The sequence below is a fragment of the Malus domestica genome, chromosome 08, assembly GCF_042453785.1.
Source record: "Malus domestica chromosome 08, GDT2T_hap1".
NCBI classification, from domain to species: Eukaryota; Viridiplantae; Streptophyta; class Magnoliopsida; order Rosales; family Rosaceae; genus Malus; species Malus domestica.
In genome coordinates, this window is record NC_091668.1 from 27,729,298 (window position 1) to 27,744,332 (window position 15,035).

Genomic DNA, 15,035 nt, shown 5'->3' on the forward strand with positions numbered 1-15,035 from the left:
ATCTACGCTAGCAAGAACTAGTATATCAATTTTCTCTCAAACCCACAAAACTTTTCTAATTGAGATTGGAAAGTTTTTGTCCCACGAAGGATGCAGCTGTGCAACTACGACTTTCTACAACACGTTTTAACTTATATATATATATATATATATATTATTTTGCAAAAAAAAAAAAAAAAAAATTCTGCATAGACATCGTCCGCTTGGGGCACGATCATCGTCCATAGGCGCCACATCACGCCTTAGTGAAGCTCTTGACGGTCAACCTAACGGAAGTATGAGTTTGAGAGAAAAATGTAACTTTCGATATGAAATGAGATAAAAATAAAACTTTAAGGATGAAAGTATGAATTTTACGACACTTGATGATAATAATGAAAAAGTTGCCCTAAAAACTTAAATATATTTACCTAATTGGCATAGCACGCGACTCATGTCACGTAAGTTTTCTCTTGTCTGAGTTTGCACATGTTCCGGAGTTGGGTTGGACATTGTACACTACGCTAGTCACAATCCCAATATTCTGGGCTTGGTTCTCAGCTTAACCCAATCTCAATTTTCTCTCAAACCCACAAAACTTCCCAACAAAAAGAAAAGAAAAGACGGAGGGAGGGGGAGGAGGGTAGAAAGAAGAAGGAAAAGAAAATCGGAAGAGAAAAAAAGAAGATGAAGGAGCCATTGGTGAGGACGAAGGTGTTAATTCGGCACTTGCCTCCGTCTCTGTCTCAGTCCGATCTCTTCAGCCAAATCGACCACCTGCTCGCCGACCGCTACAACTGGCTGTGCTTCCGTCCAGGAAAAAATAGGTTATGCCTTTTCTATTCCTTTGAGTTCTTAATCATTTTTTCGTATTATTCCTGTTTCTTAGAAAAATTAGGTTTAGGATTGTAATTTCAATTTGAATGGGGCTTTCATTTATGCTTTTTTTTTTTGTGGATTATTTATTTTTAATTGGAGCTTTTTTCTGGCATTTTTTGGGGTAGCATTTTAAGTGGTTATTCATTTTTATGCCTCTGAAAGCATGGATTTTTCGGCCCTTTTGTGGTGGATTGGGGAGATTGAACTTATTTTATTATGTAGTGATATGTTTATTTCTTTTTTTTTTTTTGCTCAGTGGGGAAGAGAAAATGATAAATTTGTGAAACAAAAAATGTTTTTGCATTATAGAATGGCTAATTATTTAATTTTGTTGAGTTTTTGGTTATGATTATGGAATGTCGTTCGATGACTCATCTGTTATTTGAATAAATTCTCCACTAAGCTTTGATCTGTGACTGTTGATAACAATAATAAATCAGTATTATGGATGTATGGGGTTTTATAGGCAGTGAGTTCCTCATAGAGTTCCTACTCTCATAGTTGGTCTAATCTCGATAGATAAATGTCGAAAGTGGTTTTGTTCCCTTTTGTTTTCAGTTGCTAAAAACAATCGTCAGGCAAGAAGGAAACTGAATATTTGAATTTTTCTTTTTTTTTTCTTCTTGGAAATTGTTATTAGCGCTCCAAAAGTTTCATTGTGCACGCCAAACTTCATATATTTAGAATGAAAAATACACTTGTGAGGAGTGCACAAAGAGATTTTTGATGTGCCAATAACAGTTCCCTTTTTCTATTTAAGTTTTAATTTGAGTAGCCAGGTTGATATATCAATTTTGGTGGAATCACATGTTTGTGGAACTCATGATAGATGGGGAAGTTTGGTTTTGCAAGAATCTGTGTTTTCCTATTTGTTTCTTGGCAAAGAAATGGAGAATAAGGAGTTTTCTCATTTAAATAGTTTTCTTTGGAAATAATGTTGCAGTCAGAAGAACCAGAGGTATTCTCGGGCCTACGTAGACTTCAAGCGACCCGAAGATGTTTTCGAGTTTGCTGAATTCTTTGATGGACACATATTTGTCAATGAGAAGGGTAATTAACACTGAAATATGTTTATTTACCATGTTATATTCTTATATATGAATGTTTTAATGAGTTTGTGTGATATTGATGTATTGAATTTTTCTTTGTTTCTCTTATATACTAAACTTGAAAGAGAGAAAAAAGAAATTCCTGTCAAGAAACTGGTTGGGTATTGCTTGATTCTTGCAATGTAAAAGAATATGTGCACCTTGGTATTATAATTTCATTCTTATTTTGTTTTTGAAGCTTGAAACTAAATATATTTTCTCTTTTCCAGGGGCTCAGTTCAAGGCTATAGTTGAATATGCACCCTCACAGCGTGTCCCAAAACCTAGTATAAAAAGGGATGGCCGTGAAGGGACTATATATAAAGGTGCTAAGTTAGACTAGTTTGATAGTACTCTAAAACATTATCGGGATTATTCAACTAACTGCTATATACTTGACGAATGTAGATCCTGATTATTTGGAGTTCCTCAAACATATTGCAAAGCCTGTTGAGCATCTTCCTAGTGCAGAAATACAGCTGGAGAGAAAGGAAGCAGAACAAGCTGGTTAGTTATGCATTTACTGACACTATGTATGTCATTTTAGGACTTAAATACAATTTTGGTAGTCTGGAAAGTATCCCCTCTTCTCTTTTTGGTTTTGAGGAAAGATTTTTACTGAAGGAATATCGGTACAAATTGTTTTGCTCAAGATTGAGAACTAGTTCTCTGTTATTTTGTTAGGTGGTGCAAAAGAAGCTCCTATTGTTACACCCCTCATGGAGTATGTTCGGCAGAAACGAGCTATTGGAAGTGGGACTCAGGTAATGGCACTACCCTGTTTTTCTGTGTGTTTTTGTGTTGAAAATACATTACAGAGCCCTAAATAATAAATAGACTAAGAATTCCTTGTAATCTTTTTAACAACTTATCGCTTCAGTCCCAAAAAAATAAAATTAACTGTTAACTATTTACAGCTAATATTTTTACTTCTTCATTTTTCTGTTAACATTTATCCTTTCTCCAGATACATTCTAGTTTGTTATTTTCATCTACAGTTCCTTTGAGGTATTGAATATTGTGTTTGATACTAGGTTTCACCTGTTGTCCGGAAGGTTAGAAGAAGAGTCGGGGCTGGCTCTGTTAGCAAACGTGGCTCACCTTCTACAAAACGAGTCTCTGAAAAGAAAAAGGCATGTGTCTCCATTATATGTATACTTTAAATTGATTGTCAAATTCTTTTTAACATGCAAAATATGTTTTATGGTGGTGGGTAGAGAGTTTTTTCATGCTTTTAGTTGCAGTAGAGCATGTTCATAATCACCTGTAAAGAGGGGTTTTGAGGGCATCTTTTGTCAACGAACCTTTCCTTTCAGTTATGATTTCTCCTTGTAGAGGCAAAATATACCCTTGACCCTTTGTTGTTTTTTATTTATGTTTACCAATTCTTCTATTTTACCCTGTGACCACATGTGTCTGTATGTATATAGAAGTTAACAGAATTGTAAATGACCTTTTGTTGACACAGTACATAATGAAGGACGGTACTAAACAGACAAGTCGAAAGGAGAAGTCCACTTTCAATGTGGTGCCCAGGCGAGAGGATTAGTTGGCTCGTTCTAGTGGAAAAGAAACATTAGAAAATGAAATTGGTACTTAGTATTCTTTTTCTGTTGATCTTTGTTGTTTCTTTTCCTAGGAGATGTTTTCAATTTAAAACAACTGGTGAATTTCTGTTGTTATGTGCATGAAGGAATTTGTGCCTCTAATTTTAGTTCCGAGTTGGTCACTCTTTGCAGTATCGTTGGTTGCAAATGATAATATCTCATAGTATGCGATTAGTGTGTGAAGTAATACCTAATCCCAAATTTCCTGAGTGGTTAGTCATGTAGATAGGGCTTTCAATGGCCAGATCAAAGATTGGTTGAATACAATTAGGTTCAAATATATTACAGAAAAAGTCTGACGGTTCAAACTCAAATTTGTTTCTGAATCCTATTATAATTTGGTCAAAATGAGGATTATGTAAACGTGATTAGAATCATTAGATGTAGATCTGAACTTGATTTTAAATTTTAAATGATGAAGTTTATATTAAATGAAATATTATATGAGCAATCATTTATTTAGATGAAAACATTGTTTCAAAACATTGGAAGTTGATCTCTTTCTTGGACTTTACTTTAATTCGAATGCGGTTGTCAGTTATTCAAAACTGTTGTGTGGACCCAAATTTGGATATTACTCTAGTGATCTGGCTGAAATATAGACCTCGCTTTATGCTTTATCCATGCTGAATTGAAGCCACTTACAGCCCTAGTTTGAGATGATGGCAAACATGTATTCCCCTTGAATCCCCACTTGCGTCCTCTCCAACAAGTCCCAAATCTCTAATATTAGTTTTCCATGTATTTTTCTTGATGATACTTTACCATTTACCTCTGAGTATTGTTGTGTTTATTGCTGATTGTAAGTTTGAACAGTCCTAAACTAAAGAATAGTTTGATAGCTCTGCAAATTTAACTTAGTGCAGAATGATAAGTAATGTATCATGTAATTGAAGTTTCCAATATGAAAAGTACTATATGAAATGTTTTTTTTTTAAAGAACCGAAATAAGGTACAAAACATATGCGTCATTTTTATGTTTGCTACCAGAAAGAGAAAATATATGCGTCATTTTTCATATTGTTCTGCTGCGTTTTTATGTTTGCTAACTTAAAATTTCTGTCAATGAAGGTTCTGTTTCAGGAATCCCTGTGATTTCCGACTCTGGAAAGAAGAAAATCCTACTTCTTAAAGGAAAAGAACGTGAAATACCTCCTGTAAGTTCTATTGACTCTGTTGATTTGGATAATTATACTGTTTTTCAATTTATCACATGGACATGATCTATTATTATATCAGCCTTTTTATCATTTTGACTAGGTTGTGATTTTTTTTTTTCCCAGGCTGAGGGTATGTCACAACTTAGAAGTTCTCCTGTTTCACATGCTCTGAAGCAGAACCAAAGGCGTGAGGTTAATGGAAGATTGGTCAGAAGCATACTTTCAAACAATGAGGGACGCCAAAGTCAAACTTCAACCGAAACTCAGCCTCAGCAAAAAGTTCAGAGTCTGAACGCAGATGTTAAGCGAGTATCTCGGCCTTCCAATGCAAGGTTAGGGTTGAATGGTCATGGCTCTACTAATGAACTAAATTCAATGAGCTCTGAAGGGGATAAAAAGAGGGGAACAGTTGATAGATTTTCGAAGAAGGACACGCATGGTACAACTAGTGTTAGTGAGAGGCAAGAAAAAAATACACGAAACAAGGATAGACCTGATCGTGGTGTTTGGGCTCCTCTTCGTCGTGCTGATAGTTCACATGCTAGTGATGAGCATTTACCATCCTCCGGGTTACAACGCCCTCATTTGCTCTCTGATTCTATTGAAGGTATGGGTTGTTTCTGTAAATGGATGCTCAGGCGTTTGTGAGTCTATAAATGGTCTAATTTAGGAACATGACTTTTGTGTTAAATCATCCCGGGCCAAAATTCAATGCATGAATGCAGCCTAGTCTTATGGGGGAATTTTGGATAGTTGTCATCTAGGAATATACACTCACAATCTGTGCATGATTTTCTAGGTCCTTATGGAGATGGGAAGGATGACTCTTCTTATGGAAGCAAGACTGGGGAAGTTATAAATCCTACAAGTGGACGTAATAGTTCTCATGTAGAGAATGGTTAGTTATATCTTCAAACCAAGATACTAACAACTCTGAACTTACCCCATGTCATTTATTTGTTGATATTTTTAAAATAACACTTGTTTTTTGTGGTTAAAATTCTGCTAAACCAACTTTTATACTTTGTCTAGGTTCACATGGACATTTTGGTCGCCGTGGAACTGCCCATAGTATGAAAGATGATGGTTCTCAAAATGTAGGTGAGGGGAAGCCATCTAAAAGAGGTGCTACTGTTCACGGTGCCTCTGAGGTATGCATCACTCTTGCCATGTTGATTACCATATTATTTTTATTTAACCTTCCTTTTATCTGAAAGTAGTAAGAATCTTTCACTGTTCACTAGCAGAAACAAGTGTGGGTTCAGAAATCATCGTCGGGTTCTTAGAACATCCAAGGCTGGTATGTGCTTGATTACTTGCATCTTTTGTTTTGTCCTACATACATCTCAAGTATGAGATCCAATGCATAGTTTATGGCTATTGCAACTGTTTATCGGGGTGGATATGTTTTTCAATCAAGGTTCTATAGCTTATTTGTGATTTGTGATTGGTAGTCGTAGATTATAATGGTTTGCTACCCTGTTCAAAGCAGATCACGTTATTCAGTCAGAACACTATTCGTCATATGTTCAAGGCAATCATCTCCGTTATCGTGGCTTAAGGCGACTGAAGACATCATGAAAATGGAGGCATACGTAAAAGGAGAGCTTTGTTTGTGCCAAATTACGGTATGTCCACTTGTTATTATTTTGAAGTGGTTCTCAACCCTGGTTTAGAGGTCGCACTTGGTGCGATGGCAAGTGCCTTTGCCCATGAGCGGTAGGTCTCGGGTTCGAGACTTGGGAGCAGCCTCTCCATAAATGAGGGTAAGGCTAGCCGACATTCACCTCTCCCAGACCCTGTGTAAAGCGGGAGCCTTGTGCACTGGGTACGACCTTTTTTTTTCTCAACCCTGGTTTGCAATCTCACATCAATTTATTTATTTACCTTTTGGGATTGCAGACCAAATTTTCTTGTGGTATGATCCAATTTGTGCCGGATGGAAGGAATGCAGCATGCTCCAAGTTACAACCGCTGCAAACGCGACCAAAGTTTTGGAGATGGTTGCCTTTTTATCTTCAGTTTACAACTTTATCGTTATGCCATATGTATAGTTTAATTGGTGACGAATTTCATCACGTAAATTACTCCAGTTCGATTGTTGTGTGTACTTGGCGGACTGGTAGTGTCTAAGAACATCCACCTCTATGTACCGAACGACGACGATGAATCATAGGTACCATGTAATAAGGAATACTTTCGTGAGGAGAAATCATGAGCTTTGGTTTTGCACTTGTTCTTTTTGTTTTTTGTTTTTTGTTTTTGAACAAACGATATTATATACACTAAAGAGAAGGAAGTGAGCTTAGCCTCGGTTTTGCACTTTAAGATGTACTCAAACATTCAGGGTATACAACCAAACACCAATTGTGTTGAAAATAACTCAAATTCTAGCCTCTATAAAGCCAACTGCAATTAAAACCTGATCAATCCAAGCTCAAAACAAATTAAAGCGGCAGCTCCGTCCTGCATAAGCTTCAACTCACCACCGGCGAGTAATGCTCGGCGATGACGAGATGAGAACGAGGAACATAACCCTCAACTTAACACAATGAAACCATGAGACATCTAAAAAATAACCAGAAAATTTCTTTTGATCTATATACTAACTAAAAAGAAATTGAAGGATCCAATTCGGCCGCCGTGTTCTACATACAACTACGGCCTTCGACTTCGTAGAGAACTATTCAATCATCTATGTTTTGTTCTGTAACTGGAAGGTAAAATAAAGGAATCCCATTTGTGATACTTATGAAGAAGCTACGGAATTTGAGCAATTTCCACCAGCATTTTGTGCAATGATTGTGGCTTTGAGAAGAACGGGCAGTGGTCGCTCCCTTTTATCTTGTACACTCCCTCCGGTGGGTTTTCCCTTACTAGCTTTTCTTGGACATCTGGTGAAAGTGCCCGATCGTCTAGTGTTTGAATGAAGAACCGCCGGCTAGTTCCATAATTTTCAGGCGTCAATGACAGTTTTTCCATGATCGGACCTAGTGGGATAGGTCTCATGGAAACCATGGCCAGAGCAACATCCTGGAAATGAACCAACTTCCGTTAAAATTATGTAATGGCACGTTAAATCAACTTAAAAAAAAACATAAGGTTCTACGACGGTAAAGAAACTCCAGTAAAACCACACAACTTATATCTTATTGTCTAACATTAATGGAGACTAATCATTGTTACTGAGCTACAAAATATTTATAAAGTACGAACAAGACTCGCTTATATAATCGTGCCATAAGGTATCGACTCGTAGTTACTGAGCTACATATAAGCAGGAGATTACAATGGCCTACGTGCAATCTAAGGTCTGTAAGGAGAGAGCTATCTACACTTAATGAATCAGAGCATTTTCGTCTTTTCTCTTTCCGCTCTGGACTACACAAAACAAGATCTAGCACTAGCACCAAACATCTCTTCCAAGCTCAATGGTTTTCTTTTTCAAAGAATATGAAGAGAGAATACCAAACTAGCTCTAAGGCGTAATAAAAATTACAAAAAGCGGTTAAACATTTGTTGACATTTTGGAGGTACTGTGAACTTGTAAACGTGTTAAAAAAATTGCACTTGCACTCTCATTCCCGTTTGCATATTTTCATCCTACTTCCAATTACAGTCATTTAGCCTGAATAATATTCTGCTCGCAATATTTGCAAAACTTAAGCAAATGCTGTTTACAATGAGAAAAAAAATACCGAGATAATATAAACATCGAAAAGCTTAGACTACTTTAGTTGAAACTTGAAACATACCTTCGTATTAGATTGGTTGAAGTATAACCCTTTCATCTGCTCTTTCTCAAACATGAATCCTGTAGGAGGCTTTTCGTTCCCATTCCCATGAATCAAAAACTTTGATCCTTGCATAAATTGTTCTGCAGAACCAAGCTGCAATACAGATTTCCATCTTGAGAACACGAAATCGGAGAGCATATAGAAATGAAACTGTTTAAGTGAACTGCACCCCCAACACGAAATTTAGAAGCAAATAGAATGGGTAAATGGAAAGAATGAAATACGCAAGTAATTTAATTTAACCCATGAGAAAGAGGCAGGCTTGCTACTGAAGGATAAAGTGGCAACATGCCAATAAGGGGAAGAAAATGGCTTCCTTGAAAAGGAAAAACTAGTTTTCTCCTAAGTTACTTCAATAACCTTCATCACTCGTAGGAATATAAAGAGAATTTTTGTAGAACAAAGGTGAAAGGATGCAAACATCCTCTTCAGTGTGCGGAGGTTCCGCAAGTATACATTGCAACATTACCATATATGTATTTACACAGACACCACACACAACAAATTCATTATAAGCTTGTTAGTTCAATTGGAATTCTTATGCAAGTAATTTTGCTGGATGGATTCAATAATTCTCAACAATATAATGTTCAACGCACAGGATGGGACAAAATAGTTGCAACACCTAGGAATTTTGCGAAAAAGGATGAAGTATGTGGTGTTTTATAGAAGTGATCATGGCATATGCTGAATCGTTACAATTTTCAGGCATGCACAACAAATGCTTAACTGATCTTAGCCTGAACTGGTTCATTTTTAACTATTTACCTCTTCAGCAAACACATCAAAGGGTCTCTGGCCATCAGACACCATAGTAGCACAGATGAAAACTGCTTTTGAAATTTTCTGTGAAAAGTGCTCCAGTGCATAAGATACGCAGGCACCCCCACTACTGTGACCAACCAAGATGACCTGCACAAAAGTAATAAGCATTGAAGATTTGACAATATATTACATGCTTACAGTGAGGGAATGAATAACATATCAGCTTGTACCTTTTCATCCTCTGGAAGATTTTGTAGATAGTCAATCAAAGGCTTCGAATACTCTTCCAGCGTAGCTACAGAGTTCGTATCTGTGAGATCAATACCAGAACCCTTGAGATCAAAAGTGATTGCAAGCAATCCCGCTTCCTCTAGTAGAGCAATTGTTTTGTACCAACACCATGCCCCAAATCCTCCTCCATGTACAAGAATGAACTTTTTTGACGTAAGCTTCTCCAAAAATTCAGGTCCCTGTAAAATATATGAAATCAGTAATCACGCCAACAATTCAAGGGAGGATGAACATGAACTGGTGCATGACCTCGTCCTCGTGGTAGTCAATTGCTATGGCAGAAGTTTCTTGACTGTAAAAATTAGAAAAGGAAGCAGACTAGAAACCAAAAGAAAGGAACAGCAAGAAGTCGAAAATTTTATGGACGTTGAGAGTTGTAAAAAAAACCATGTTATGCATTATTAAGTTCTAGAAGAGGACGAATGGATTACCTTACGCTGTGTAAAATTTGAAACCCACAAAACAAAACATAAACACGTTACGCATTAAAGACCAGACGATGTCACGGCTATCAAAATTTCAAATACAAACAACTCTATTCTTAGTGTTCAATAAGTACACATTCCGACAGAACCTAATATACATCATACAGAGGGCACACAATTTATAAAAAGGTGCCTCCAGAATCTTGCTTAGTGACGATCCCGGGACATACAGCCAAATCTTTTAGGACAGCTTCAACCAAATATAAACGTAACTGCTTTCTGTTTTTATAGACAAATATCGCTCTCCTGAAAAGGGAGGTAAAATTGTTTAACAGTATGGTGCTAGCGACTTTGGGGAAAATATGGGACTCAGTTGGTCCATAACGGAAGGATCTGAATTCTTCGTTCGAGTTCCCCCAGGGTTTAGCAGACTAATCACGCTTAGTGCCACTAATTTTGGTTAGATACCATAAACGCGCTGCTCTCAACTAGCTAATGCAGGGAGAATGAGTAAAAGTTGCATGGTTATCAAGAGAAAGTGAGAGTCTTGAAACACACTTTTTCTTCTAGGTAAAGAAAAGCAGTAGAATAATTAAATTTCAAGATCTATGAGAGCACAATCCACATAGAGTAGACCTACTTTTAATAAGCACTTTTCAAACCATCATAGTAAAGCAGTAGAATAATTCCCTACTTTTGCCACTTATTTCTTTAACTTGATGATTGATTAACTGTTGATTTTCACATATGATTAAGCACTTTTTAGCTTTAGCAAAAAGCTGATTAAATCAAATCATGAAAACACACTTTCATCACAGATCAAAACCATGAAAAGTTAAAAGTGGAAATCAACCTGCTTCCCATTAGTCAATGGATCAGAGGCGAGTCTCCTGGAGCTTGTGGACCCCCCAATCCTCCTGGACATGGATCCGTCGAACCTCTGCGACGATTGATGTTGTTGAAGAACCATAGACAGAGCTTGCCTGTGCAGCAAGTCTTCCTCCGCGACCAGTTTCCTCTGCGAGCGATTCATTCTCTTGCTTCTCGATCCTACTTCTTTGGTGTCCTTCTTTGACATGCAAATAAATCGATTACCCATTGTCGGACCAGCAATTCTAAGCACAACCCAGATTCGTTTTCGGCGAATTTCCCCAGAAAATGGGAGAAAGTCAGCACATTTTCCTGGAAAATGATGTCTTGGTGAAGCAAGATGCAACTGTCTGTCCGTAAAGATGCAGTCTTTGGTACCAAAGCTGATGAACTTTCTATCCGTTTTTTCTTCTTTACTCGGAGAGAGAGAGAGAGAGAGATTAGGTGAGAGAAGTTGGTTGGGATTAAACAAAGAAGAACGTGTGCTGTGCAATGTGCGATGAAATACTCTCTCCTCTCTCTCTCTCTCTCCTCTTACTCTCTCTCTCTCCAACGGAAATAGAGCTATTAATTGGAACCGAGTGGTAATTGGCAAAAAGATAACTTCACTTCGCTGTTGGGTGGGCCGTGTGTGACGTGGCCTCGTAGTTATTAAAAGTTGGTTTGTCAATTATTTATTGATAAAAACTGCTGTAAACAAGATGACTTCATGTGCAAAACTAGGACTAAACGGAAAATGCATGTTGACCAAAAAAACACACAAAGAAAATATTTTCTTTAAATTATTATTATTAAGGGTGGGGTGGAGAGAGGGGAAAGGGGGTGAGAAAGAGCGTCGCTCGGTGGGTCCTCTTATGCTGCGAATGCCTCCGTTCTCTTCTCTGAAGTCAACAATAAAATTATTTATTAATTGAATATGAAATTATTGGTTTTTTGCTTGGTTGATTGAATATCTCTTTCGTTGCCTACCGAGAATAGCCTTAGTCTTAATACGCATTTAGGGAGTGAAGTGAATCGGGGTGATATAATAAGTTATGAATTAATTGATTTAGAACGTATCTGTTGTTTTAGCCAGATCCGTAGCGCTCATCCTTTTAAGGGATAGCTATAGCCCACAATCAAAGTATACTACCGGTTATTAGCTGAGCTACTTGAACCACTTTCCCAAAGTATGTTTTCTTCACCCCATTTAAAAGTGAATTTGAACCACGGACACAAGGATTTTAAGTCCTCTACTCTACCAAAACAGGTATCTAAAGAAAGAGGAGCAACAATTCGAAACTATTATAATAATTAAAAAGAAAAGAGAGTTTCGAACTCTTCCTGTTATATTTGAGCATCTTAATAGAGATATCAACTTAAAATGTTAAATTTTACTAGCATATGCCCACATAAAAAGTGTATGAGGATATTTTTTTTATATATATTTGAAGTGAAAGGAGATTAAGAGAATGAGAGAGAACGTGAGGGTGCGAAGGGATTTTTTTTAATATTAGAATCACATGTGGATGAGACTTCAAAAAAAAGTAAAATTTGGTTAGTGTAAAATTACATTACTATCATGTTTGTTATTTTCATGTTTGTTATTTCTATTCAGTTATGATTAGAAGAATAGAATGGTAATTTTATGGAACTTTGGTTGACAATTAAGGTTCTATTAATATATAGTTTGGATTTTATAGCTTATGTGGCAACTTAACAATTTATAAAATCTCTTGTCAAATTAAAATTCTTTTTAGTTCTATATAAAATTAGGGAAATGTTATTGCCACTCCAAAAATCTCATTCTATACTCCTTGCAAGTGTATTTTTCTTTCCAAAGATAGAAAGTTTGGAGTGTAGAATGTGATTTTTGGAGTTCTAACAACAATTCCCTAAAATTAAAGGGAACTTCAACAAAAAAACTCCATATATTGTTCACTTTAATGAAAAGCCACATGTTTACACTGAAAAGTCAATCATGGTATTATTCACTTTACCCTTTATTTTGTCCTTATCGTTAAAACTAAAAAATTTCAAGCTCTTTTCATTAGTTTTTATAAAATTAAATGGGTCAGAATTTAATAGAAATAATCAATAAGTGAAGAAAATAAAGAAATATGTGGGCCCAACATTAAAAATAATAATATTAATAATATTGGCAATGCCTTCAAATTTGGCAATAAAATGGAGAATATCAATCTATGTAAGATTTTGGCATCTTTTTTTTGACCAGAAAGCCACCTTTTGTTTATCAAGATAGTATGTAAGATTTTTTACATCTTCTTTGAAGATATTCTAATACACTGATGCAGTGAATGATAATTTGGTACAACCACAAATAGTTATGATGGCTGATGTGACCTCTCTTTCTTCAAAGAACATGATTAAGGCTTTCTTAATTAGGTTGCATTGTAACAGGTTTTCTTTAGTTTTAATTATCTCTTGTATCAATGAGCATGTATCTTCCCATTAAAGGGCTCCATATGTAAGATTAAGAAGTGAATTAGTGAACTAAAAGAACAAGTAATCTAAGAAGAGAGTTTTCTCGTTCCTTAAATGAAGTGTGAAGTTTGGTTGTGTCGAGTGAATCCACGATTAGCGACGTCGAGTGATTCCTTTACCTCTAGTTGAGTGATTCCCAGGTTACTACCCCTGTCTCTTCGAGGCCCTTGATCCTTACTGCGTCATATACCAAATAGTTTGAGCTCGTAATGGACCTAAAAGGTTACAATTATATATGACTTAATATGAGGAAGTCAGAAGATTATCTCCAATAGAAGTTCCTATTTAGGGACTCCCGCCACCACTTTTGAGTACTAATTTAAGGACTTAACGAGAATCTTTGTATCCCTAAAAGAACATTGTCTCCAATGGTAGAGTTTTTATAGTAGAATCATTTTCTTTTTTTTGTATAGATTATAGTAGAATCTCTAAATTTTAAGTTTTTACGGTTTTACGTGATAAATTGATTAAGTACACATTTTTGCTTATATTAACCTTTTTTAATTAATTAAATAGCATTAAAAGAAAAATCTTCTATCAAGATTGTGGGTACGATTTCCACTCAAGATGCACATTTTTTTGTTTATGTTAACCATTTTTTTAATTAATTAAAAGCATTAAAGACTATAATCAAGATTGTGGGCTCCGTTTTCCACTCAAAGTTGTCCCTATACACTCCTTACATGTGAGGACATACACTATGTATCCAATGAGTCTCTATACTTTAGGACTCACTTTTTGATCCATTACACTATGTTTGTGAAGGATTTATTTTGTAAAACATGTTCATTTGAGCAACATCATATAGCATGCAATTAACAATTAAAGGCGGAATCATGCTTACATGCACTAAAAAACAAAACATTTACCCATGAAATTCAAAGCCTAGTAGATTGGTGAACCAATAATCAACTCAAAACATAAGTGAGTTGAAATTAATACCTTTGTAGATTCCTCTTTGCATAAGCAAAGGCTAATCACCCAAAGAGATAAGGGCCTTCATTCCTTGCTTCTTAGATCCATGGATTTGGATGGAAGAATAGGTTCTCCAAGTTCCCAAAATTGAGAACCTCTAATTCTCGACACCAAGGTTCGATTGTAGAAGAAATGAGTGACCTTGGAGTAGTAGGATTGCTAGATGTACCCTCCAAGGTGTTGGCCTCTTTAGAGAGAAAATGGAGAGACAATTCTCACCCATTTCCCCCAAAATAAACCCATTTTTCACTTAATTCACTTAATGAATATTTAGGCTATAAAGTCATTTATATAGTCACTTCTTTAAGTGACCTAAACAACCAAAAACCCTAATTCATCTACATATGGCCGGCCATTCTAAGGGATTTGGGCTTTTGGGCTTTAATGAATCTTTATTCATTAAATTGTCATACAACTTAAGTTAATGGGCTTGACGTTCGAAGCCCATTGGGCCTTAAGGTCCAAAACTATCCCGAAGTCTTTAACGAACTAATTCGTTTGATTAATTAACATATTAATTAATCCTTGCCATAAATCAATGATTAAACCATTTAATCATTCTTACTCATTTCCATTTAATCTCCAATCTCCACCTTTCACGGTGTGCGATCCATTAGGTTCCTTTTAGCGAGGTAGTGGGCGATTAAAACCATTTTACATCGATTGTGAATTGAAACTATTTTCAATTCTCCCTTTAGTGATTATACACGTTTAG

The 15,035-nt window shown here is 36.1% G+C and overlaps 3 protein-coding genes across 4 annotated transcripts; 2 read left to right on the top strand and 1 right to left on the bottom strand.

The window, feature by feature from the left end:
• The first annotated feature begins 554 nt into the window (after positions 1-554).
• LOC103441807 (regulator of nonsense transcripts UPF3) lies at positions 555-4,992 on the top strand. 2 transcript variants are annotated; one of them, XM_008380516.4, is made up of 9 exons: positions 555-806; positions 1,802-1,908; positions 2,177-2,272; positions 2,355-2,453; positions 2,631-2,710; positions 3,002-3,079; positions 3,415-3,538; positions 4,625-4,710; positions 4,837-4,992. In XM_008380516.4, exons 1-7 carry the CDS (start codon positions 667-669, stop codon positions 3,493-3,495), a joined length of 681 nt encoding a protein of 226 aa, XP_008378738.3. In that variant the 5' UTR covers positions 555-666; the 3' UTR covers positions 3,496-3,538; positions 4,625-4,710; positions 4,837-4,992. The 2 variants fall into 2 exon arrangements, with proteins under 2 accessions (XP_008378738.3, XP_008378737.3); XM_008380515.4 differs by having other exon boundaries at positions 563-806; positions 2,981-3,079.
• On the top strand, positions 4,431-5,999 carry LOC139198149 (regulator of nonsense transcripts UPF3-like). Its single transcript, XM_070826416.1, has 6 exons — positions 4,431-4,464; positions 4,625-4,710; positions 4,837-5,320; positions 5,513-5,611; positions 5,746-5,864; positions 5,961-5,999. Exons 1-6 carry the CDS (start codon positions 4,431-4,433, stop codon positions 5,997-5,999), a joined length of 861 nt encoding a protein of 286 aa, XP_070682517.1.
• A 1,006-nt stretch (positions 6,000-7,005) lies between these two features.
• Positions 7,006-11,405, bottom strand: LOC103441808 (putative methylesterase 14, chloroplastic). Its single transcript, XM_008380517.4, has 5 exons — positions 10,845-11,405; positions 9,506-9,745; positions 9,279-9,422; positions 8,469-8,603; positions 7,006-7,746 (listed from the first exon to the last, which is right to left on the bottom strand). Exons 1-5 carry the CDS (start codon positions 11,088-11,090, stop codon positions 7,474-7,476), a joined length of 1,038 nt encoding a protein of 345 aa, XP_008378739.1. The 5' UTR covers positions 11,091-11,405; the 3' UTR covers positions 7,006-7,473.
• Positions 11,406-15,035: the final 3,630 nt, after the last annotated feature.

What these genes read in the sequence shown, in the direction of transcription:
- LOC103441807 (XM_008380515.4), top strand. Translation starts at nt 667, where the DNA reads ATGAAGGAGCCATTGGTGAGGACGAAGGTGTTAATTCGGCACTTGCCT. An exon ending in TGAAGGGACTATATATAAAG is followed by an intron (nt 2,273 to 2,354) that starts GTGCTAAGTTAG and finishes TGACGAATGTAG; the next exon opens with ATCCTGATTATTTGGAGTTC. An exon ending in GAGTCTCTGAAAAGAAAAAG is followed by an intron (nt 3,080 to 3,414) that starts GCATGTGTCTCC and finishes TTGTTGACACAG; the next exon opens with TACATAATGAAGGACGGTAC.
- LOC139198149 (XM_070826416.1), top strand. Translation starts at nt 4,431, where the DNA reads ATGTATCATGTAATTGAAGTTTCCAATATGAAAA. An exon ending in AAGAACGTGAAATACCTCCT is followed by an intron (nt 4,711 to 4,836) that starts GTAAGTTCTATT and finishes TTTTTTTCCCAG; the next exon opens with GCTGAGGGTATGTCACAACT. An exon ending in CTGTTCACGGTGCCTCTGAG is followed by an intron (nt 5,865 to 5,960) that starts GTATGCATCACT and finishes GTTCACTAGCAG; the next exon opens with AAACAAGTGTGGGTTCAGAA.
- LOC103441808 (XM_008380517.4), bottom strand. Translation starts at nt 11,090, where the DNA reads ATGGGTAATCGATTTATTTGCATGTCAAAGAAGGACACCAAAGAAGTA. An exon ending in CATTGACTAATGGGAAGCAG is followed by an intron (nt 9,746 to 10,844) that starts GTTGATTTCCAC and finishes TATATTTTACAG; the next exon opens with GGACCTGAATTTTTGGAGAA. An exon ending in ATCTTCCAGAGGATGAAAAG is followed by an intron (nt 9,423 to 9,505) that starts GTACAAGCTGAT and finishes ACTTTTGTGCAG; the next exon opens with GTCATCTTGGTTGGTCACAG.